Raw genomic sequence first — 25,580 nt, 5'->3', positions numbered from 1 at the left:
ATTCTGGGGGATGTTACACTGCTCCTCTATCAGTATATTCTGGGAGATGTTACACTGCTCCTCTATCAGTATATTCTGGGAGATGTTACACTGCTCCTCTATCAGTATATTCTGGGAGATGTTACACTGCTCCTCTATCAGTATATTCTGGAGGATGTTACACTGCTCCTCTATCAGTATATTCTGTAGATGTTACACTGCTCCTCTATCAGTATATTCTGTAGATGTTACACTGCTCCTCTATCAGTATATTCTGGAGGATGTTACATTGCTCCTCTATCAGTATATTCTGGGAGATGTTACACTGCTCCTCTATCAGTATATTCTGTAGATGTTACACTGCTCCTCTATCAGTATATTCTGGGGGATGTTACACTGCTCCTCTATCAGTATATTCTGGGAGATGTTACACTGCTCCTCTATCAGTATATTCTGTAGATGTTACACTGCTCCTCTATCAGTATATTCTGGGAGATGTTACACTGCTCCTCTATCAGTATATTCTGTAGATGTTACACTGCTCCTCTATCAGTATATTCTGGGAGATGTTACACTGCTCCTCTATCAGTATATTCTGGGAGATGTTACACTGCTCCTCTATCAGTATATTCTGGGAGATGTTACACTGCTCCTCTATCAGTATATTCTGGGAGATGTTACACTGCTCCTCTATCAGTATATTCTGTAGATGTTACACTGCTCCTCTATCAGTATATTCTGGGAGATGTTACACTGCTCCTCTATCAGTATATTCTGTAGATGTTACACTGCTCCTCTATCAGTATATTCTGGGAGATGTTACACTGCTCCTCTATCAGTATATTCTGGGAGATGTTACACTGCTCGTCTATCAGTATATTCTGGGAGATGTTACACTGCTCCTCTATCAGTATATTCTGTAGATGTTACACTGCTCCTCTATCAGTATATTCTGGGAGATGTTACACTGCTCCTCTATCAGTATATTCTGGGAGATGTTACACTGCTCCTCTATCAGTATATTCTGTAGATGTTACACTGCTCCTCTATCAGTATATTCTGGGAGATGTTACACTGCTCGTCTATCAGTATATTCTGGGGGATGTTACACTGCTCCTCTATCAGTATATTCTGTAGATGTTACACTGCTCCTCTATCAGTATATTCTGTAGATGTTACACTGCTCCTCTATCAGTATATTCTGGGAGATGTTACACTGCTCCTCTATCAGTATATTCTGGGAGATGTTACACTGCTCCTCTATCAGTATATTCTGTAGATGTTACACTGCTCCTCTATCAGTATATTCTGGGAGATGTTACACTGCTCCTCTATCAGTATATTCTGTAGATGTTACACTGCTCCTCTATCAGTATATTCTGGGAGATGTTACACTGCTCCTCTATCAGTATATTCTGGGAGATGTTACACTGCTCGTCTATCAGTATATTCTGGGAGATGTTACACTGCTCCTCTATCAGTATATTCTGTAGATGTTACACTGCTCCTCTATCAGTATATTCTGGGAGATGTTACACTGCTCCTCTATCAGTATATTCTGTAGATGTTACACTGCTCCTCTATCAGTATATTCTGTAGATGTTACACTGCTCCTCTATCAGTATATTCTGGGAGATGTTACACTGCTCCTCTATCAGTATATTCTGGGAGATGTTACACTGCTCCTCTATCAGTATATTCTGGGAGATGTTACACTGCTCCTCTATCAGTATATTCTGGGAGATGTTACACTGCTCCTCTATCAGTATATTCTGGGAGATGTTACACTGCTCCTCTATCAGTATATTCTGGGAGATGTTACACTGCTCCTCTATCAGTATATTCTGGGAGATGTTACACTGCTCCTCTATCAGTATATTCTGGGAGATGTTACACTGCTCCTCTATCAGTATATTCTGGAGGATGTTACACTGCTCCTCTATCAGTATATTCTGGGAGATGTTACACTGCTCCTCTATCAGTATATTCTGGGAGATGTTACACTGCTCGTCTATCAGTATATTCTGGGAGATGTTACACTGCTCCTCTATCAGTATATTCTGGGGGATGTTACACTGCTCGTCTATCAGTATATTCTGGGAGATGTTACACTGCTCCTCTATCAGTATATTCTGGGAGATGTTACACTGCTCCTCTATCAGTATATTCTGGGAGATGTTACACTGCTCCTCTATCAGTATATTCTGGGAGATGTTACACTGCTCCTCTATCAGTATATTCTGGGAGATGTTACACTGCTCCTCTATCAGTATATTCTGGGAGATGTTACACTGCTCCTCTATCAGTATATTCTGGGGGATGTTACACTGCTCCTCTATCAGTATATTCTGGGAGATGTTACACTGCTCCTCTATCAGTATATTCTGGGGGATGTTACACTGCTCCTCTATCAGTATATTCTGGGAGATGTTACACTGCTCCTCTATCAGTATATTCTGGGGGATGTTACACTGCTCCTCTATCAGTATATTCTGGGGGATGTTACACTGCTCCTCTATCAGTATATTCTGGGAGATGTTACACTGCTCCTCTATCAGTATATTCTGTAGATGTTACACTGCTCCTCTATCAGTATATTCTGGGAGATGTTACACTGCTCGTCTATCAGTATATTCTGGGGGATGTTACACTGCTCCTCTATCAGTATATTCTGTAGATGTTACACTGCTCCTCTATCAGTATATTCTGTAGATGTTACACTGCTCCTCTATCAGTATATTCTGGGAGATGTTACACTGCTCCTCTATCAGTATATTCTGGGAGATGTTACACTGCTCCTCTATCAGTATATTCTGTAGATGTTACACTGCTCCTCTATCAGTATATTCTGGGAGATGTTACACTGCTCCTCTATCAGTATATTCTGTAGATGTTACACTGCTCCTCTATCAGTATATTCTGGGAGATGTTACACTGCTCCTCTATCAGTATATTCTGGGAGATGTTACACTGCTCCTCTATCAGTATATTCTGTAGATGTTACACTGCTCCTCTATCAGTATATTCTGGGAGATGTTACACTGCTCCTCTATCAGTATATTCTGGGAGATGTTACACTGCTCCTCTATCAGTATATTCTGGGAGATGTTACACTGCTCCTCTATCAGTATATTCTGGGAGATGTTACACTGCTCCTCTATCAGTATATTCTGGGAGATGTTACACTGCTCCTCTATCAGTATATTCTGGGAGATGTTACACTGCTCCTCTATCAGTATATTCTGGGAGATGTTACACTGCTCCTCTATCAGTATATTCTGTAGATGTTACACTGCTCCTCTATCAGTATATTCTGTAGATGTTACACTGCTCCTCTATCAGTATATTCTGGGGGATGTTACACTGCTCCTCTATCAGTATATTCTGGGAGATGTTACACTGCTCCTCTGTCAGTATATTCTGTAGATGTTACACTGCTCCTCTATCAGTATATTCTGTACATGTTACACTGCTCCTCTATCAGTATATTCTGTAGATGTTACACTGCTCCTCTATCAGTATATTCTGGGGGATGTTACACTGCTCCTCTATCAGTATATTCTGGGAGATGTTACACTGCTCGTCTATCAGTATATTCTGGGAGATGTTACACTGCTCCTCTATCAGTATATTCTGTAGATGTTACACTGCTCCTCTATCAGTATATTCTGGGAGATGTTACACTGCTCCTCTATCAGTATATTCTGTACATGTTACACTGCTCCTCTATCAGTATATTCTGTAGATGTTACACTGCTCCTCTATCAGTATATTCTGGGAGATGTTACACTGCTCCTCTATCAGTATATTCTGTAGATGTTACACTGCTCCTCTATCAGTATATTCTGTAGATGTTACACTGCTCCTCTATCAGTATATTCTGTAGATGTTACACTGCTCCTCTATCAGTATATTCTGGGAGATGTTACACTGCTCCTCTATCAGTATATTCTGGGAGATGTTACACTGCTCCTCTATCAGTATATTCTGTAGATGTTACACTGCTCCTCTATCAGTATATTCTGGGAGATGTTACACTGCTCCTCTATCAGTATATTCTGGGAGATGTTACACTGCTCCTCTATCAGTATATTCTGTAGATGTTACACTGCTCCTCTATCAGTATATTCTGTAGATGTTACACTGCTCCTCTATCAGTATATTCTGCAGATGTTACACTGCTCCTCTATCAGTATATTCTGTAGATGTTACACTGCTCCTCTATCAGTATATTCTGTAGATGTTACACTGCTCCTCTATCAGTATATTCTGGGAGATGTTACACTGCTCCTCTATCAGTATATTCTGGGAGATGTTACACTGCTCCTCTATCAGTATATTCTGGGAGATGTTACACTGCTCCTCTGTCAGTATATTCTGGGAGATGTTACACTGCTCCTCTATCAGTATATTCTGGGAGATGTTACACTGCTCCTCTATCAGTATATTCTGTAGATGTTACACTGCTCCTCTATCAGTATATTCTGTAGATGTTACACTGCTCCTCTATCAGTATATTCTGTAGACGTTACACTGCTCCTCTATCAGTATATTCTGGGAGATGTTACACTGCTCCTCTATCAGTATATTCTGTAGATGTTACACTGCTCCTCTATCAGTATATTCTGGGAGATGTTACACTGCTCCTCTATCACTATATTCTGGGAGATGTTACACTGCTCGGTACAGTACAGCGGGACACGTTAGTGAGAATGTAGGTATATCCGAAGAACTACAACTTTCAGCAGCTCTTCGAAATACTGGGAGTTGTAGTTACTGCTGTGTGTAGGAAGCCATGATACAGCATTGAACAGAGGGAGCAGCTCATACTACAGGCAGATGGTATATACACAGGGGTGTGAGGCATATACAGGTGTCTATATACACACAGGGGTGTGAGGTATATACAGGGGTATATATATACACAGGGGTGTGAGGTACATATACAGGTGTATATATACACAGAGGGGTGTGAGGTACATATACAGGTGTATATATACACACAGGGGTGTGAGGTATATACAGGGGTATATATACACACAGGGGTGTGAGGTATATACAGGGGTATATATACACACAGGGGTGTGAGGTATATACAGGGGTATATATACACACAGGGGTGTGAGGTACATATACACGTGTCTATATACACACAGGGGTGTGAGGTACACATACAGGTGTATATATACACACAGGGGTGTGAGGTACACATACAGGTGTATATATACACACAGGGGTGTGAGGTACACATACAGGTGTATATATACACACAGGGGTGTGAGGTACACATACAGGTGTATCTATATATATATATATACAGAGGTGTGAGGAATATACAGGTGTATATATACACACAGGGGTGTGAGGAATATACAGGTGTATATATACACACAGGGGTGTGAGGTACATATACAGGTGTCTATATAAACAGAGGTGTGAGGAATATACAGGTGTATATATACACAGAGGTGTGAGGTATATACAGGTGTAAATATACACAGAGGTGTGAGGTATATACAGGTGTAAATATACACAGAGGTGTGAGGTATATACAGGTGTAAATATACACAGAGGTGTGAGGTATATACAGGTGTAAATATACACAGAGGTGTGAGGTATATACAGGTGTAAATATACACAGAGTTGTGAGGTATATACAAGTGTATATATACACAGAGGTGTGAGGTATATAAAGGGGTGTGAGGTATATACAGGTGTAAATATACACAGAGGTGTGAGGTATATACAGGTGTAAATATACACAGAGGTGTGAGGTATATACAGGTGTATATATATACACAGAGGTGTGAGGTATATACAGTTGTATATATACACAGTGGTGTGAGGTATATACAGGTGTATATATACACAGCGGTGTGAGGTATATACAGGTGTATATATATACACAGGGGTGTGAGGTATATACAGAGGTGTGAGGTATATACAGGTATATATACACAGAGGTGTGAGGAATATACAGAGGTGTGAGGTATATACAGGTATATATACACAGAGGTGTGAGGAATATACAGAGGTGTGAGGTATATACAGGTATATATACACAGAGGTGTGAGGAATATACAGGGGTGTGAGGTATATACAGGTATATATACACAGAGGTGTGAGGAATATACAGAGGTGTGAGGTATATACAGGTATATATACACAGAGGTGTGAGGAATATACAGGGGTGTGAGGTATATACAGGTATATATACACAGAGGTGTGAGGAATATACAGAGGTGTGAGGTATATACAGGTGTATATATACACAGAGGTGTGAGGTATATACAGGTGTATATATACACAGAGGTGTGAGGTATATACAGGTGTACATATACACAGAGGTGTGAGGTATATACAGGTGTATATATACACAGAGGTGTGAGGTATATAAAGGGGTGTGAGGTATATACAGGTGTATATATACACAGAGGTGTGAGGTATATAAAGGGGTGTGAGGTATATACAGGTGTATATATACACAGAGGTATGAGGAATATACAGGTGTATATATACACAGAGGTGTGAGGTATAAACAGAGGTGTGAGGTATATACAGGTGTATATATACACAGAGGTGTGAGGTATATACAGGTGTATATATACACAGAGGTGTGAGGTATATACAGGTGTATACTGGTTATAGAGATTGTGGGGTAATATTTTCCCGCCCATTCCACACAATTTTACCTCACGCTTCGTTCCATAGTGAAAAGAGAAGGGTGGGCGGGACCTAACCTTATCCTGCGCGATGATTTGCTGCTGTGTACGGAGCCCATCCTCATACGATGTCACCGACCAATCCACGAGCAGTAACGTCAAATAGGACGCCAAAGTGACTCCGCCCCCTGAAATTCACCACTCCCTCTAAGCGGTGCCTCCTGGGAGTTGTGGTTCGTAGTTGTTCGGACTGTACAGAATGTGATTAAGTAAAAACTACAACTCCCGAGATGCAGCGCGCGCGGTGACAGGTTTAAAGACTGCAAGCTCCCGGAGTGCTGGACCGTATACGGAGAGAAAACCGGGAGATCAGGTGATGCACCGGCACCATGGAGACAGTCAGCAGGAGGATGGAAGGGGCACCATGGAGACAGTCAGTAGGAGGAGGAGGGGACACCATGGAGACAGTCAGCAGGAGGATGGAGGGGACACCATGCAGACAGTCAGCAGGGGGATGGAAGGGGCACCATGGAGACAGTCAGTAAGAGGAGGAGGGGACACCATGGAGACAGTCAGCAGGAGGAGGAGGGGACACCATGGAGACAGTCATCAAGAGGAGGAGGGGACACCATGGAGACAGTCAGTAAGAGGATGGAGGGGACACCATGGAGACAGTCAGCAAGAGGCTGGAGGGGACTCCATGGAGACAGTCAGCAGGAGGATGGAGGGGACACCATGGAGACAGTCAGCAGGAGGAGGAGGGGACACCATGGAGACAGTCAGCAGGAGGATGGAGGGGACACCATGGAGACAGTCAGCAGGAGGATGGAGGGGACACCATGGAGACAGTCAGCAGGAGGAGGAGAGGACACCATGGAGACAGTCAGCAGGAGGAGGAGAGGACACCATGGAGACAGTCTGTAAGAGGAGGAGGGGACACCATGGAGACAGTCAGCAGGAGGAGGAGGGGGCACCATGGAGACAGTCAGCAGGAGGATGGAGGGGACACCATGGAGACAGTCAGCAGGAGGATGGAGGGGACACCATGGAGACAGTCAGCAGGAGGAGGAGGGGACACCATGGAGACAGTCAGTAAGAGGATGGAGGGGACACCATGGAGACAGTCAGCAGGAGGAGGAGGGGACACCATGGAGACAGTCAGCAGGAGGATGGAGGGGACACCATGGAGACAGTCAGCAGGAGGATGGAGGGGACACCATGGAGACAGTCAGCAGGAGGATGGAGGGGGAGACACCATGGAGACAGTCAGCAGGAGGATGGAGGGGGAGACACCATGGAGACAGTCAGCAGGAGGATGGAGGGGACACCATGGAGACAGTCAGCAGGAGGATGGAGGGGGAGACACCATGGAGACAGTCAGCAGGAGGATGGAGGGGACACCATGGAGACAGTCAGCAGGAGGATGGAGGGGACACCATGGAGACAGTCAGCAGGAGGATGGAGGGGACACCATGGAGACAGTCAGCAGGAGGATGGAGAGGACACCATGGAGACAGTCAGCAGGAGGATGGAGGGGACACCATGGAGACAGTCAGCAGGAGGAGGAGGGGACACCATGGAGACAGTCAGCAGGAGGATGGAGGGGACACCATGGAGACAGTCAGCAGGAGGAGGAGGGGGCACCATGGAGATAGTCAGCAGGAGGGAGGAGGGGACACCTTGGAGACAGTCAGTAAGAGGATGGAGGGGACACCATGGAGACAGTCAGCAGGAGGCTGGAGGGGACTCCATGGAGACAGTCAGCAGGAGGATGGAGGGGACACCATGGAGACAGTCAGCAGGAGGATGGAGGGGACACCATGGAGACAGTCAGCAGGAGGAGGAGGGGACACCATGGAGACAGTCAGTAAGAGGATGGAGGGGACACCATGGAGACAGTCAGCAGGAGGAGGAGAGGACACCATGTAGACAGTCAGTAAGAGGATGGAGGGGACACCATGGAGACAGTCAGCAGGAGGATGGAGGGGACACCATGGAGACAGTCAGCAGGAGGATGGAGGGGACACCATGGAGACAGTCAGCAGGAGGATGGAGGGGACACCATGGAGACAGTCAGCAGGAGGATGGAGGGGACACCATGGAGACAGTCAGCAGGAGGAGGAGGGGACACCATGGAGACAGTCAGCAGGAGGAGGAGGGGACACCATGGAGACAGTCAGCAGGAGGATGGAGGGGACACCATGGAGACAGTCAGCAGGAGGATGGAGAGGACACCATGGAGACAGTCAGCAGGAGGATGGAGGGGACACCATGGAGACAGTCAGCAGGAGGATGGAGGGGACACCATGGAGACAGTCAGCAGGAGGATGGAGGGGACACCATGGAGACAGTCAGCAGGAGGATGGAGGGGGAGACACCATGGAGACAGTCAGCAGGAGGATGGAGGGGGAGACACCATGGAGACAGTCAGCAGGAGGATGGAGGGGACACCATGGAGACAGTCAGCAGGAGATGGAGGGGACACCATGGAGACAGTCAGCAGGAGGAGGAGGGGACACCATGGAGACAGTCAGCAGGAGGATGGAGGGGACACCATGGAGACAGTCAGCAGGAGGATGGAGAGGACACCATGGAGACAGTCAGCAGGAGGATGGAGGGGACACCATGGAGACAGTCAGCAGGAGGATGGAGGGGACACCATGGAGACAGCAGGAGGAGGAGGAGGGGACACCATGGAGACAGTCAGCAGGAGGATGGAGAGGACACCATGGAGACAGTCAGCAGGAGGATGGAGGGGACACCATGGAGACAGTCAGCAGGAGGATGGAGGGGACACCATGGAGACAGCAGGAGGAGGAGGAGGGGACACCATGGAGACAGTCAGCAGGAGGATGGAGGGGACACCATGGAGACAGCAGGAGGAGGAGGAGGGGACACCATGGAGACAGTCAGCAGGAGGATGGAGGGGACACCATGGAGACAGTCAGTAAGAGGATGGAGGGGACACCATGGAGACAGTCAGCAGGAGGCTGGAGGGGACACCATGGAGACAGTCAGCAGGAGGAGGAGGGGACACCATGGAGACAGTCAGCAGGAGGATGGAGGGGACACCATGGAGACAGTCAGCAGGAGGAGGAGGGGGCACCATGGAGATAGTCAGCAGGAGGATGGAGGGGACACCATGGAGACAGTCAGCAGGAGGATGGAGGGGACACCATGGAGACAGTCAGCAGGAGGAGGAGGGGACACCATGGAGACAGTCAGCAGGAGGAGGAGGGGACACCATGGAGACAGTCAGTAAGAGGATGGAGGGGGCACCATGGAGACAGTCAGCAGGAGGAGGAGGGGACACCATGGAGACAGTCAGCAGGAGGATGGAGGGGACACCATGGAGATAGTCAGCAGGAGGAGGAGGGGACACCACGGAGACAGTCAGGAGGAGGAGGGGACACCATGGAGACAGTCAGCAGGAGGATGGAGGGGACACCATGGAGACAGTCAGCAGGAGGATGGAGGGGACACCATGGAGACAGTCAGCAGGAGGATGGAGGGGGAGACACCATGGAGACAGTCAGCAGGAGGATGGAGGGGACACCATGGAGACAGTCAGCAGGAGGATGGAGGGGGAGACACCATGGAGACAGTCAGCAGGAGGATGGAGGGGACACCATGGAGACAGTCAGCAGGAGGATGGAGGGGACACCATGGAGACAGTCAGCAGGAGGATGGAGGGGACACCATGGAGACAGTCAGCAGGAGGATGGAGAGGACACCATGGAGACAGTCAGCAGGAGGATGGAGGGGACACCATGGAGACAGTCAGCAGGAGGAGGAGGGGACACCATGGAGACAGTCAGCAGGAGGATGGAGGGGACACCATGGAGACAGTCAGCAGGAGGATGGAGGGGACACCATGGAGACAGTCAGCAGGAGGAGGAGGGGACACCATGGAGACAGTCAGCAGGAGGATGGAGGGGACTCCATGGAGACAGTCAGCAGGAGGATGGAGGGGACACCATGGAGACAGTCAGCAGGAGGATGGAGGGGACACCATGGAGACAGTCAGCAGGAGGAGGAGGGGACACCATGGAGACAGTCAGTAAGAGGATGGAGGGGACACCATGGAGACAGTCAGCAGGAGGAGGAGAGGACACCATGTAGACAGTCAGTAAGAGGAGGAGGGGACACCATGGAGACAGTCAGCAGGAGGAGGAGGGGACACCATGGAGACAGTCAGCAGGAGGATGGAGGGGACACCATGGAGACAGTCAGTAAGAGGATGGAGGGGACACCATGGAGACAGTCAGCAGGAGGAGGAGAGGACACCATGGAGACAGTCAGTAAGAGGAGGAGGGGACACCATGGAGACAGTCAGCAGGAGGAGGAGGGGACACCATGGAGACAGTCAGCAGGAGGATGGAGGGGACACCATGGAGACAGTCAGCAGGAGGATGGAGAGGACACCATGGAGACAGTCAGCAGGAGGATGGAGGGGACACCATGGAGACAGTCAGCAGGAGGATGGAGGGGACACCATGGAGACAGTCAGCAGGAGGATGGAGGGGACACCATGGAGACAGTCAGCAGGAGGATGGAGGGGGAGACACCATGGAGACAGTCAGCAGGAGGATGGAGGGGGAGACACCATGGAGACAGTCAGCAGGAGGATGGAGGGGACACCATGGAGACAGTCAGCAGGAGATGGAGGGGACACCATGGAGACAGTCAGCAGGAGGAGGAGGGGACACCATGGAGACAGTCAGCAGGAGGATGGAGGGGACACCATGGAGACAGCAGGAGGAGGAGGAGGGGACACCATGGAGACAGTCAGCAGGAGGATGGAGGGGACACCATGGAGACAGTCAGTAAGAGGATGGAGGGGACACCATGGAGACAGTCAGCAGGAGGATGGAGAGGACACCATGGAGACAGTCAGTAAGAGGATGGAGGGGGCACCATGGAGACAGTCAGCAGGAGGAGGAGGGGACACCATGGAGACAGTCAGCAGGAGGATGGAGGGGACACCATGGAGATAGTCAGCAGGAGGAGGAGGGGACACCATGGAGACAGTCAGCAGGCGGAGGAGGGGAAACCATGTAGACAGTCAGCAGGAGGAGGAGGGGACACCATGGAGACAGTCAGCAGGAGGATGGAGGGGACACCATGGAGACAGTCAGCAGGAGGAGGAGAGGACACCATGGAGACAGTCAGCAGGAGGAGGAGGGGACACCATGGAGACAGTCAGCAGGAGGATGGAGGGGACACCATGGAGACAGTCAGCAGGAGGATGGAGGGGACACCATGGAGACAGTCAGCAGGAGGATGGAGGGGACACCATGGAGACAGTCAGCAGGAGGAGGAGAGGACACCATGGAGACAGTCAGCAGGAGGATGGAGGGGACACCATGGAGACAGTCAGCAGGAGGAGGAGGAGGACACCATGGAGACAGTCAGCATGGAGACAGTCAGCAGGAGGAGGAGGAGGACACCATGGAGACAGTCAGCAGGAGGAGGAGAGGACACCATGGAGACAGTCAGCAGGAGGATGGAGGGGACACCATGGAGACAGTCAGCAGGAGGAGGGGACACCATGGAGACAGTCAGCAGGAGGAGGAGAGGACACCATGGAGACAGTCTGTAAGAGGAGGAGGGGACACCATGGAGACAGTCAGCAGGAGGAGAGGACACCATGGAGACAGTCAGCAGGAGGATGGAGGGGACACCATGGAGACAGTCAGCAGGAGGATGGAGGGGGCACCATGGAGACAGTCAGCAGGAGGATGGAGGGGACACCATGGAGACAGTCAGCAGGAGGATGGAGGATGGAGGGGGCACCATGGAGACAGTCAGCAGGAGGATGGAGGGGGCACCATGGAGACAGTCAGCAGGAGGATGGAGGGGACACCATGGAGACAGTCAGCAGGAGGATGGAGGATGGAGGGGGCACCATGGAGACAGTCAGCAGGAGGATGGAGGGGGCACCATGGAGACAGTCAGCAGGAGGATGGAGGGGGCACCATGGAGACAGTCAGCAGGAGGATGGAGGGGGCACCATGGAGACAGTCAGCAGGAGGATGGAGGGGACACCATGGAGACAGTCAGCAGGAGGATGGAGAGGACACCATGGAGACAGTCAGCAGGAGGATGGAGGGGACACCATGGAGACAGTCAGCAGGAGATGGAGGGGACACCATGGAGACAGTCAGCAGGAGGATGGAGGGGACACCATGGAGACAGTCAGCAGGAGGATGGAGGGGGAGACACCATGGAGACAGTCAGCAGGAGGATGGAGGGGGAGACACCATGGAGACAGTCAGCAGGAGGATGGAGGGGGAGACACCATGGAGACAGTCAGCAGGAGGATGGAGGGGACACCATGGAGACAGTCAGCAGGAGGATGGAGGGGACACCATGGAGACAGTCAGCAGGAGGAGGAGGGCGCACCATGGAGACAGTCAGTAGGAGGATTGAGGGGACACCATGGAGACAGTCAGCAGGAGGAGGGGACACCATGGAGACAGTCAGCAGGAGGAGGAGAGGACACCATGGAGACAGTCTGTAAGAGGAGGAGGGGACACCATGGAGACAGTCAGCAGGAGGAGAGGACACCATGGAGACAGTCAGCAGGAGGATGGAGGGGGCACCATGGAGACAGTCTGTAAGAGGAGGAGGAGACACCATGGAGACAGTCAGCAGGAGGATGGAGGGGGCACCATGGAGACAGTCAGCAGGAGGATGGAGGGGGCACCATGGAGACAGTCAGCAGGAGGATGGAGGGGGCACCATGGAGACAGTCAGCAGGAGGATGGAGGGGACACCATGGAGACAGTCAGCAGGAGGATGGAGGGGACACCATGGAGACAGTCAGCAGGAGGATGGAGGGGACACCATGGAGACAGTCAGCAGGAGGATGGAGGGGACACCATGGAGACAGTCAGCAGGAGGATGGAGGGGACACCATGGAGACAGTCAGCAGGAGGATGGAGGGGACACCATTGAGACAGTCAGCAGGAGGATGGAGGGGACACCATGGAGACAGTCAGCAGGAGGATGGAGGGGACACCATGGAGACAGTCAGCAGGAGGATGGAGGGGACACCATGGAGACAGTCAGCAGGAGGAGGAGGGGACACCATGGAGACAGTCAGCAGGAGGATGGAGGGGACACCATGGAGACAGTCAGCAGGAGATGGAGGGGACACCATGGAGACAGTCAGCAGGAGGATGGAGGGGGCACCATGGAGACAGTCAGCAGGAGGATGGAGGGGACACCATGGAGACAGTCAGCAGGAGGATGGAGAGGACACCATGGAGACAGTCTGTAAGAGGAGGAGGGGACACCATGGAGACAGTCAGCAGGAGGATGGAGGGGACACCATGGAGACAGTCAGCAGGAGGATGGAGGGGGAGACACCATGGAGACAGTCAGCAGGAGGATGGAGGGGGAGACACCATGGAGACAGTCAGCAGGAGGAGGAGGGGACACCATGGAGACAGTCAGCAGGAGGATGGAGAGGACACCATGGAGACAGTCAGCAGGAGGAGAGGACACCATGGAGACAGTCAGTAAGAGGATGGAGGGGACACCATGGAGACAGTCAGCAGGAGGATGGAGGGGACACCATGGAGACAGTCAGCAGGAGGAGGAGGGGACACCATGGAGACAGTCAGTAAGAGGATGGAGGGGACACCATGGAGACAGTCAGCAGGAGGATGGAGGGGACACCATGGAGACAGTCAGCAGGAGGAGGAGGGGGCACCATGGAGATAGTCAGCAGGAGGATGGAGGGGACACCATGGAGACAGTCAGCAGGAGGAGGAGGGGACACCATGGAGACAGTCAGCAGGAGGAGGAGGGGACACCATGGAGACAGTCAGCAGGAGGAGGGGACACAATGGAGACAGTCAGCAGGAGGAGGAGGGGGCACCATGGAGACAGTCAGCAGGAGGATGGAGAGGACACCATGGAGACAGTCAGCAGGAGGATGGAGGGGGAGACACCATGGAGACAGTCAGCAGGAGGAGGAGGGGACACCATGGAGACAGTCAGCAGGAGGATGGAGGGGACACCATGGAGACAGTCAGCAGGAGGATGGAGGGGACACCATGGAGACAGTCAGCAGGAGGATGGAGGGGACACCATGGAGACAGTCAGCAGGAGGATGGAGGGGACACCATTGAGACAGTCAGCAGGAGGAGGAGGGGACACCATGGAGACAGTCAGCAGGAGGATGGAGAGGACACCATGGAGACAGTCAGCAGGAGGAGGAGGGGACACCATGGAGACAGTCAGCAGGAGGAGAGGACACCATGGAGACAGTCAGTAGGAGGATGGAGAGGACACCATGGAGACAGTCAGTAAGAGGAGGAGGAGACACCATGGAGACAGTCAGCAGGAGGATGGAGGGGACACCATGGAGACAGTCAGTAAGAGGATGGAGGGGACACCATGGAGACAGTCAGCAGGAGGATGGAGGGGACACCATGGAGACAGTCAGTAAGAGGATGGAGGGGACACCATGGAGACAGTCAGCAGGAGGAGGAGGGGGCACCATGGAGACAGTCAGCAGGAGGAGGAGGGGGCACCATGGAGACAGTCAGCAGGAGGATGGAGGGGACACCATGGAGACAGTCAGCAGGAGGATGGAGGGGACACCATGGAGACAGTCAGCAGGAGGATGGAGGGGGCACCATGGAGACAGTCAGCAGGAGGAGGAGAGGACACCATGGAGACAGTCAGCAGGAGGAGGAGGGGACACCATGGAGACAGTCAGTAGGAGGATGGAGGGGACACCATGGAGACAGTCAGCAGGAGGATGGAGGGGACACCATGGAGACAGTCAGCAGGAGGATGGAGGGGACACCATGGAGACAGTCAGCAGGAGGATGGAGGGGACACCATGGAGACAGTCAGCAGGAGGAGGAGGGGACACCATGGAGACAGTCAGCAGGAGGAGGAGGGGGCACCATGGAGACAGTCAGCAGGAGGAGGAGGGGACACCATGGAGACAGTCAGCAGGAGGAGGAGGGGGCACCATGGAGACAGTCAGCAGGAGGATGGAGGGGGAGACACCATGGAGACAGTCAGCAGGAGGAGGGGACACCATGGAGACAGTCAGCAGGAGGATGGAGGGGACACCATGGAGACAGTCAGCAGGAGGATGGAGAGGACACCATGGAGACAGTCAGCAGGAGGATGGAGGGGACACCATGGAGACAGTCAGCAGGAGGATGGAGGGGACACCATGGAGACAGTCAGCAGGAGGCTGGAGGGGACTCCATGGAGACAGTCAGCAGGAGGAGGAGGGGACACCATGGAGACAGTCAGCAGGAGGAGGGGACACCATGGAGACAGTCAGAAGGAGGAGGAGGGGACACCATGGAGACAGTCAGCAGGAGGATGGAGGGGACACCATGGAGACAGTCAGCAGGAGGATGGAGGGGACACCATGGAGACAGTCAGCAGGAGGATGGAGGGGACACCATGGAGACAGTCAGCAGGAGGAGGAGGGGACACCATGGAGACAGTCAGCAGGAGGATGGAGGGGGCACCATGGAGACGGTCAGCAGGAGGATGGAGGGGACACCATGGAGACAGTCAGCAGGAGGATGGAGGGGACACCATGGAGACAGTCAGCAGGAGGATGGAGGGGACACCATGGAGACAGTCAGCAGGAGGATGGAGGGGGAGACACCATGGAGACAGTCAGCAGGAGGATGGAGGGGACACCATGGAGACAGTCAGCAGGAGGATGGAGGGGACACCATGGAGACAGTCAGCAGGAGGATGGAGGGGACACCATGGAGACAGTCAGCAGGAGGAGGAGGGGACACCATGGAGACAGTCAGCAGGAGGAGGGGACACCATGGAGACAGTCAGCAGGAGGATGGAGGGGACACCATGGAGACAGTCAGCAGGAGGATGGAGGGGGAGACACCATGGAGACAGTCAGCAGGAGGATGGAGGGGACACCATGGAGACAGTCAGCAGGAGGATGGAGGGGACACCATGGAGACAGTCAGCAGGAGGATGGAGGGGGAGACACCATGGAGACAGTCAGCAGGAGGATGGAGGGGACACCATGGAGACAGTCAGCAGGAGGATGGAGGGGACACCATGGAGACAGTCAGCAGGAGGATGGAGGGGACACCATGGAGACAGTCAGCAGGAGGATGGAGGGGACACCATGGAGACAGTCAGCAGGAGGATGGAGGGGGAGACACCATGGAGACAGTCAGCAGGAGGATGGAGGGGACACCATGGAGACAGTCAGCAGGAGGATGGAGGGGACACCATGGAGACAGTCAGCAGGAGGAGGAGGGCGAACCATGGAGACAGTCAGTAGGAGGAGGAGAGGACACCATGGAGACAGTCAGCAAGAGGCTGGAGGGGACACCATGGAGACAGTCAGCAGGAGGAGGGGACACCATGGAGACAGTCAGCAGGAGGATGGAGAGGACACCATGGAGACAGTCAGCAGGAGGAGGAGGGGGCACCATGGAGACAGTCAGCAGGAGGATTGAGGGGACACCATGGAGACAGTCAGCAGGAGGATGGAGGGGACACCATGGAGACAGTCAGCAGGGGGAGGAGGGGACAGTCAGGCTGTTGCTAGGGGTGGGATACTGCTGTTGTCAGGCATTGGCAGGGTTCTGGTGACGTCATGTAGTTGGGCGTGGCTCGGTGTGTATAAGCTCCGCCCGCTGACAGGAGGGGCGGGAGGACGCTGTTGCTTGGTGACGTCAGTGGGCGGGGCGGGAGATGCCGCGGTGACCGGACACGGGCCGGATGTGGCTCCGCCTCGTGCGTTCCGTGCGGTTCCGGCTCCGCCCTCCCCCGGGTGTCAGCGCCCGGCACCAGCCATGTCTCCGTACCGAGCAGCGGCGGCCCGGAGCGGGGGTGCGTGAGACTTCCGGTGCAGGGGAAGGGATTTCCGGGGCGGGGCCATTCTGTGTATAACAAACGCAGTGTGTGATCTGTGCCCGATGTGACCCCAAGTATCTGAAGAAAGAGGGCGGGGTCCTGGGGGGTCCTCTCCCGGTTATTAGGGGGTCCTGTGTCCTGGGGGGTCCACTCCCGGTTATTAGGGGGTCCTGTGTCCTGGGGGGTCCGCTCCCTGTTATTTGGGGGTCCTGTGTCCTGGGGGGTCCGCTCCTGGTTATTAGGGGGCCCTATGTCCTGGGGGGTCCGCTCCTGGTTATTAGGGGGCCCTGTGTCCTGGGTGGTCCGCTCCTGGCTATTAGGGGGCCCTGTGTCCTGGGGGGTCCGCTCCTGGTTATTAGGGGGCCCTGTGTCCTGGGGGGTCCGCTCCTGGTTATTAGGGGGTCCTGTGTCCTGGGTGGTCCGCTCCTGGTTATTAGGGGGCCCTATGTCCTGGGGGTCCGCTCCCGGTTATTAGGGGGTCCTGTGTCCTGGGGGGTCCGCTCCCGGTTATTAGGGGGCCCTGTGTCCTGGGTGGTCCGCTCCTGGTTATTAGGGGGTCCTGTGTCCTGGGGGGTCCGCTCCCGGTTATTAGGGGGTCCTGGGGGTCCGCTCCTGGTTATTAGGGGGTCCTGTGTCCTGGGGGGTCCGCTCCCGGTTATTAGGGGGCCCTATGTCCTGGGGGGTCCGCTCCCTGTTATTTGGGGTCCTGTGTCCTGGGGGGTCCGCTCCTGGTTATTAGGGGGTCCGCTCCTGGTTATTAGGGGGCCCTATGTCCTGGGGGGTCCGCTCCCTGTTATTTGGGGGTCCTGTGTCCTGGGTGGTCCGCTCCCGGTTATTAGGGGGCCCTGTGTCCTGGGGGGTCCGCTCCTGGTTATTAGGGGGCCCTGTGTCCTGGGGGGTCCGCTCCCGGTTATTAGGGGGCCCTGTGTCCTGGGGGGTCCGCTCCTGGTTATTAGGGGGCCCTGTGTCCTGGGTGGTCCGCTCCTGGTTATTAGGGGGCCCTGTGTCCTGGGGGGCTGCTCCCGGTTATTAGGGGGTCCTGTGTCCTGGGGGGCTGCTCCTGGTTATTAGGGGGTCCTGTGTCCTGGGGGGTCCGCTCCCGGTTATTAGGGGGTCCTGTGTCCTGAGGGTCCGCTCCCGGTTATTAGGGGGTCCTGTGTCCTGGGTGGTCCGCTCCCGGTTATTAGGGGGTCCTGTGTCCTGGGTGGTCCGCTCCCGGTTATTAGGGGGTCCTGTGTCCTGGGTGGTCCGCTCCTGGTTATTAGGGGGTCCGCTCCTGGTTATTAGGGGGTCCTGTGTCCTGGGGGGTCCGCTCTTGGTTATTAGGGGGCCCTGTGTCCTGGGTGGTCCGCTCCTGGTTATTAGGGGGCCCTGTGTCCTGGGGGTCCGCTCCCGGTTATTAGGGGGTCCTGTGTCCTGGGTGGTCCGCTCCCGGTTATTAGGGGGTCCTGTGTCCTGGGTGGTCCGCTCCCGGTTATTAGGGGGTCCTGTGTCCTGGGTGGTCCGCTCCTGGTTATTAGGGGGTCTTGTGTCCTGGGGGGTCCGCTCCTGGTTATTAGGGGGCCCTGTGTCCTGGGGGGTCCGCTCCTGGTTATTAGGGGGCCCTGTGTCCTGGGTGGTCCGCTCCTGGTTATTAGGGGGTCCTGTGTCCTGGGGGGTCCGCTCCCAGTTATTAGGGGGTCCGCTCCCGGTTATTAGGGGGTCCTGGGGGTCCGCTCCTGGTTATTAGGGGGCCCTGTGTCCTGGGGGGTCCGCTCCCGGTTATTAGGGGGCCCTATGTCCTGGGGGGTCCGCTCCCTGTTATTTGGGGGTCCTGTGTCCTGGGTGGTCCGCTCCTGGTTATTAGGGGGCCCTGTGTCCTGGGGGGTCCGCTCCTGGTTATTAGGGGGCCCTATGTCCTGGGGGGTCCGCTCCCTGTTATTTGGGGGTCCTGTGTCCTGGGGGGTCCGCTCCCGGTTATTAGGGGGTCCTGTGTCCTGGGGGGTCCGCTCCTGGTTATTAGGGGGCCCTGTGTCCTGGGTGGTCCGCTCCTGGTTATTAGGGGGTCCTGTGTCCTGGGTGGTCCGCTCCCGGTTATTAGGGGGTCCTGTGTCCTGGGTGGTCCGCTCCCGGTTATTAGGGGGTCCTGTGTCCTGGGGGGTCCGCTCCCGGTTATTAGGGGGCCCTGTGTCCTGGGTGGTCCGCTCCTGGTTATTAGGGGGCCCTGTGTCCTGGGTGGTCCGCTCCTGGTTATTAGGGGGTCCTGTGTCCTGGGGGGTCCGCTCCTGGTTATTAGGGGGTCCTGTGTCCTGGGGGGTCCGCTCCCAGTTATTAGGGGGTCCGCTCCCGGTTATTAGGGGGTCCTGGGGGTCCGCTCCTGGTTATTAGGGGGTCCTGTGTCCTGGGGGGTCCGCTCCCGGTTATTAGGGGGCCCTATGTCCTGGGGGGTCCGCTCCCTGTTATTTGGGGGTCCTGTGTCCTGGGTGGTCCGCTCCCAGTTATTAGGGGGTCCGCTCCCGGTTATTAGGGGGTCCTGTGTCCTGGGGGGTCCGCTCCTGGTTATTAGGGGGTCCTGTGTCCTGGGGGGTCCGCTCCCGGTTATTAGGGGGCCCTATGTCCTGGGGGGTCCGCTCCCTGTTATTTGGGGGTCCTGTGTCCTGGGGGGTCCGCTCCCAGTTATTAGGGGGTCCGCTCCCGGTTATTAGGGGGTCCTGGGGGTCCGCTCCTGGTTATTAGGGGGTCCTGTGTCCTGGGGGGTCCGCTCCCGGTTATTAGGGGGCCCTATGTCCTGGGGGGTCCGCTCCCTGTTATTTGGGGGTCCTGTGTCCTGGGGGGTCCGCTCCTGGTTATTAGGGGGCCCTGTGTCCTGGGGGGTCCGCTCCTGGTTATTAGGGGGTCCTGTGTCCTGGGGGGTCCGCTCCCAGTTATTAGGGGGTCCGCTCCCGGTTATTAGGGGGTCCTGGGGGTCCGCTCCTGGTTATTAGGGGGTCCTGTGTCCTGGGGGGTCCGCTCCCGGTTATTAGGGGGCCCTATGTCCTGGGGGGTCCGCTCCCTGTTATTTGGGGGTCCTGTGTCCTGGGGGGTCCGCTCCTGGTTATTAGGGGGCCCTGTGTCCTGGGTGGTCCGCTCCTGGTTATTAGAGGGTCTTGTGTCCTGGGGGGTCCGCTCCCGGTTATTAGGGGGTCCTGGGGGCCGCTCCCGGTTATTAGGGGGTCCTGTGCTCCCGGTCAGCTGACGTGTGTTTCCCCCCAGGTGAGGACCATGAGTTCGCTGAAGAGTTCGGGGTCCGCTGAGCGGCAGGAGTTCTGCAGCTTCTTTGATCAGGTGGTGCAGGACCTGACGGCGCAGGACTGGGGGCACCCGGAGATCGGAGATGCCGTATCACGTGTCCGGGAGGTGAGTCCTGCGCCTCCTCTGTCGTGTGACCTCACGGCCGGCGCCTCCTCTGTCGTGTGACCTCACGGCCGGCGCCTCCTCTGTCGTGTGACCTCACGGCCGGCGCCTCCTCTGTCCTGTGACCTCACGGCCGGCGCCTCCTCTGTCCTGTGACCTCACGGCCGGCGCCTCTTCTGTCGTGTGACCTCACGGCCGGCGCCTCCTCTGTCATGTGACCTCACGGCCGGCGCCTCTTCTGTCTCCCTGCTGCAGGTGCTGGAGTATAACGCCCCCGGGGGGAAGTGTAACCGCGGGATGACGGTTTTGGCCTCTTACCGGGAGCTGGTGGGGCCCGAGCTGCACAAGGAGGGGAACATTCAGAGGGCGCTGGCAGTGGGCTGGTGTGTGGAGCTGGTGAGTGCCCCCCCCTGCAGACCATCCTCCCCCACAGACCATCGCCCCTTCCCTCCCCCGCAGACCATCGCCCCTTCCCTCCCCCGCAGACCATCGCCCCTGCCCTTCCCCCGCAGACCATCGCCCCTGCCCTTCCCCCGCAGACCATCGCCCCTGCCCTTCCCCCGCAGACCATCGCCCCTGCCCTTCCCCCGCAGACCATCGCCCCTGCCCTTCCCCCGCAGACCATCGCCCCTGCCCTTCCCCCGCAGACCATCGCCCCTGCCCTTCCCCCGCAGACCATCGCCCCTGCCCTTCCCCCGCAGACCATCGCCCCTGCCCTTCCCCCGCAGACCATCGCCCCTGCCCTTCCCCCGCAGACCATCGCCCCTGCCCTTCCCCCGCAGACCATCGCCCCTGCCCTTCCCCCGCAGACCATCCTCCCCCGCAGACCATCGCCCCTGGTCCTCACCTCCTCCTCCTCCTCTCTTAGCTCCAGGCCTTCTTTCTGGTCGCTGATGACATCATGGACAACTCAGTGACGCGGCGCGGGCAGCCGTGCTGGTATCGGAGGGTAGGTAGGCGTCACCCTGGGGGGTGGGGGGCATCGCCAGGGGCGGCCTATCACATCTCCTCCCTTGCAGGCGGGGATTGGGCTGGACGCGGTGAATGACTCGTTCCTCCTGGAGGCCTGTATATACCGGGTCCTGAAGAAGTACTGCCGCGGGCAGCCCTACTACCTGAGCCTGCTGGAGCTCTTCCTGGAGGTAAGTACCTGGGGGGGGGGGGGTCCGTCACGTGGCAGGAGGGTGACGCCTCGTCTCTTCTCAGACCTCGTACCAGACGGAGCTGGGGCAGGCGCTGGATCTGATCACATCGCAGCCGGGGAAGGTGGATCTGGATCGGTACACGGAGAGCAGGTAGGTGCCCCCCCCCCTCCCTGTGTACGGGGAGCAGGTAAGTGTCTCATCAGCTGCTGTCTCCTAGGTATAAAGCCATAGTCAAGTACAAGACGGCCTTCTACTCCTTCTACCTACCTGTAGCCTCCGCCATGTATATGGTGAGTACAGGGAGGGGGGGGGTCTCTGGGGGAGAGAGGGGATTGGGGGTCTTTGGGGGGGAATCTCCATCCATGTAGAGAGGGGGGTGATTGGGGGGGTCTCCATCCATGCAGGGAGGGGGGTGATCGGGGGGTCTCCATCCATGCAGGGAGGGGGTTGATTGATTGGGGGGGGTCTCTATCCATGCAGGGAGGGGGGCGATTGATGGGGGGGGTCTCTATCCATGCAGGGAGGGGGGCGATTGATGGGGGGGGTCTCTATCCATGCAGGGAGGGGGGCGATTGATGGGGGGGGTCTCTATCCATGCAGGGAGGGGGGTGATCGGGGGGTCTCCATCCATGCAGGGAGGGGGGTGATTGATTGGGGGGGTCTCTATCCATGCAGGGAGGGGGGCGATGGATGGGGGGGGGGGGTCTCTATCCATGCAGGGAGGGGGGCGATGGATGGGGGGGGGTCTCTATCCATGCAGGGAGGGGGGCGATTGATGGGGGGGGTCTCTATCCATGCAGGGAGGGGGGCGATTGATGGGGGGGGTCTCTATCCATGCAGGGAGGGGGGTGATCGGGGGGTCTCCATCCATGCAGGGAGGGGGGTGATTGATTGGGGGGGTCTCTATCCATGCAGGGAGGGGGGCGATGGATGGGGGGGGGGGTCTCTATCCATGCAGGGAGGGGGGCGATTGATGGGGGGGGTCTCTATCCATGCAGGGAGGGGGGTGATTGGGGGGGGTCTCCATCCATGCAGGGAGGGGGGTGATCGGGGGGTCTCCATCCATGCAGGGAGGGGGGTGATTGATTGGGGGGGGTCTCTATCCATGCAGGGAGGGGGGCGATGGATGGGGGGGGGTCTCTATCCATGCAGGGAGGGGGGCGATTGATTGGGGGGGGTCTCCATCCATGCAGGGAGGGGGGTGATCGGGGGGCCTCTATCCATGCAGGGAGGGGGGCGATTGATTGCGGGGGGGTCTCTATCCATGCAGGGAGGGGGGCGATTGATTGCGGGGGGTCTCTATCCATGCAGGGGGGGTGGGTCTCTATCCATGCAGGGAGGGGGGTGATTGATTTGGGGGGTGGGTCTCTATCCATGCAGTGAGGGGGGTGATTGATTGGGGGGGGGGGTCTACATCCATGCAGGGGGGGGGATAGGTTTGGGCTCATCCTTCTCGTCCTCCTCCCTAGGCTGGAATAGATGGCGAGGAGCAGCACCAGAATGCCAGGACTATCCTCCTGGAGATGGGCGAGTTCTTCCAGATCCAGGTGAGGTGGTGGGGGGTTGGTCGCAGATGTTGGGGTACCGGGTGACCCCCAGCAGACGCATGTAATGAATCTCCTCCTGTGATTGGGTAGGACGATTATCTGGACTGTTATGGGGACCCGAGCGTCACCGGGAAGATTGGGACAGATATCCAGGACAACAAGTGCGGCTGGCTGGTGGTGGAGGCGCTGAAGAGAGTCACCCCCGAGCAGCGGACCCTCCTCCAGGTACAGGGGGCTCAGATCCGCCAGGACCCCAGTGCTCTGCACCGGGCAGTCATACTAACCATTGCTGTGATTGGCAGGAGAATTACGGGCAGGACGACGCAGAGAAGGTGCAGCGGGTCAAGCAGTTGTACGAGGACCTGCAGCTATCGGGGGTCTACACCCAGTATGAGGAGGAGAGTTACCAGAGACTGCAGACCCTCATCTCCCAACACGCCAACGGCCTCTCCAAGGAGATCTTCCTGGGACTCGCACGGAAGATCTACAAGAGGCAAAAATGAGGCGCAAACTGTACTGTCCCTGCCGGCCTACAGGGGGCAAACCAGAGCCCCCCATATCCAGGACTGATCTCTGCAGCGGGGGGCTCTTTGCTCTTTCATGATATAGAAAAGCTGCTCATTTCGTGCTGTGACCTAAGCAGCGACTCTGTGGCCTCCGTGTTGTATCCAGGTCTATGCGGAGGGGCCTAATGTACATTCTGAAGATCTCTTAAAGGGGCTCTCTATCTTCAGTGTCCATGTGACTGTAAAGGGTCATAGCCGGGTCCTCTGCCCGGGCGCTACCAGTGACTGTGGAAAGGGATGAGGAAATAAAGAACATCCGTTATGTGTATGTTGTGTATGGTCTGTGAGGAAGGGTGCCCCCTGCTGTCCAGGGCCAAACAGTGAGCTGTATTCATGACCAAGGCCCAGCTGTGCTGCATCACATGACACTGCAGGGACAAACTGCTGCTGAAGATTCCCCCATCCTACACTATAGGAAAAGGCGGATGAGCTGCCACTAGCGCCCCCATCCAACAGTACTGCTCCCCCTGCCTTCTATTCCTGGGGACAGTCTCCTCTCACACTACTCCCCCTGCCTTCTATCCCAGGGGACAGTCTCCTCTCAGCACTCACACTACTCCCCCTGCCTTCTATCCCAGGGGACAGTCTCCTCTCAGCACTCTCATACTGCTCCCCCTGCCTTCTATTCCTGGGGACAGTCTCCTCTCAGCACTCTCACACTGCTCCCCCTGCCTTCTATCCCCAGGGAGCGACTCCTCTCAGCACTCACTCTGCTCCCCTCCCTTCTGTATCCAGGGACAGTCTCCTCTCAGCACTCTCACACTGCCCCCCTCCCTTCTGTATCCAGGGACAGTCTCCTCTCAGCACTCTCACACTGCTCCCACTGCCTTCTATCCCCGGGACAGTCTCCTCTCAGCACTCTCACACTGCACCCCCTGCCTTCTATTCCAGGGACAGTCTCCTCTCAGCACTCTCACACTGCTCCCCCTGCCTTCTATCCCAGGAACAGTCCCCTCTCAGTGCTCTCACACTGCTCCCCCTGCCTTCTATTCCTGGGGACAGTCTCCTCTCAGTGCTCTCACACTGCTCCCCCTGCCTTCCATCCCTGGGGACAGTCTCCTGTCAGCACTCTCACACTGCTCTCCCTGCCTTCTATCCCTGGGGACAGTCTCCTGTCAGCACTCTCACACCGCTCCCCCTGCCTTCTATCCCAGGGGACAGTCTCCTCTCGGCACTCACACTGCTCCCCCTGCCTTCTATCCCAGGGGACAGTCTCCTCTCAGCACTCTCACACTGCTGCCCCTGCCTTCTATCCCTGGGGACAGTCTCCTCTCACACTGCTCGCCTTGCCTTCTATCCCAGGGGACAGTCTCCTCTCAGCCCTCTCACTCTGCTCCCCCTGCCTTCTATTCCTGGGGACAGTCTCCTCTCAGCGCTCTCACACTGCTCCCCCTGCCTTCTATCCCTGGGGACAGTCTCCTCTCA

At 55.8% G+C, this 25,580-nt stretch overlaps 2 protein-coding genes across 4 annotated transcripts in view; one reads left to right on the top strand and one right to left on the bottom strand.

Annotated features, from left to right (window-relative positions):
* Positions 1–6,837, bottom strand: part of PKLR (pyruvate kinase L/R) — a 71,085-nt gene extending 64,248 nt beyond the window's left edge. Inside the window, exon 1 of one of the 2 annotated variants that reach the window (XM_072131600.1) lies at positions 6,720–6,837. The gene's annotated coding sequence lies outside the window, so the exon portion shown is untranslated. The remainder of the gene's footprint in view (positions 1–6,719) is intronic. The other variant, XM_072131604.1, reaches the window with a different exon arrangement.
* Positions 6,838–6,881: 44 nt separating this feature from the next.
* FDPS (farnesyl diphosphate synthase) lies at positions 6,882–24,423 on the top strand. Of its 2 annotated transcripts, none has more exons than XM_072131606.1 (10): positions 6,882–7,014; positions 20,757–20,900; positions 21,153–21,293; positions 21,766–21,846; positions 21,917–22,039; positions 22,104–22,192; positions 22,260–22,332; positions 23,512–23,589; positions 23,680–23,814; positions 23,892–24,423. In XM_072131606.1, exons 2-10 carry the CDS (start codon positions 20,766–20,768, stop codon positions 24,090–24,092), a joined length of 1,056 nt encoding a protein of 351 aa, XP_071987707.1. In that variant the 5' UTR covers positions 6,882–7,014; positions 20,757–20,765; the 3' UTR covers positions 24,093–24,423. The 2 variants fall into 2 exon arrangements, with proteins under 2 accessions (XP_071987707.1, XP_071987706.1); XM_072131605.1 differs by lacking the exon at positions 6,882–7,014 and adding an exon at positions 17,304–17,501.
* The last annotated feature ends 1,157 nt before the right edge of the window (positions 24,424–25,580 follow it).

The sequence above is a fragment of the Engystomops pustulosus genome, unplaced genomic scaffold (genome assembly GCF_040894005.1).
Source record: "Engystomops pustulosus unplaced genomic scaffold, aEngPut4.maternal MAT_SCAFFOLD_100, whole genome shotgun sequence".
Classification (NCBI taxonomy): Eukaryota; Metazoa; Chordata; class Amphibia; order Anura; family Leptodactylidae; genus Engystomops; species Engystomops pustulosus.
This window is presented reverse-complemented; position numbering and strand designations above follow the sequence as displayed.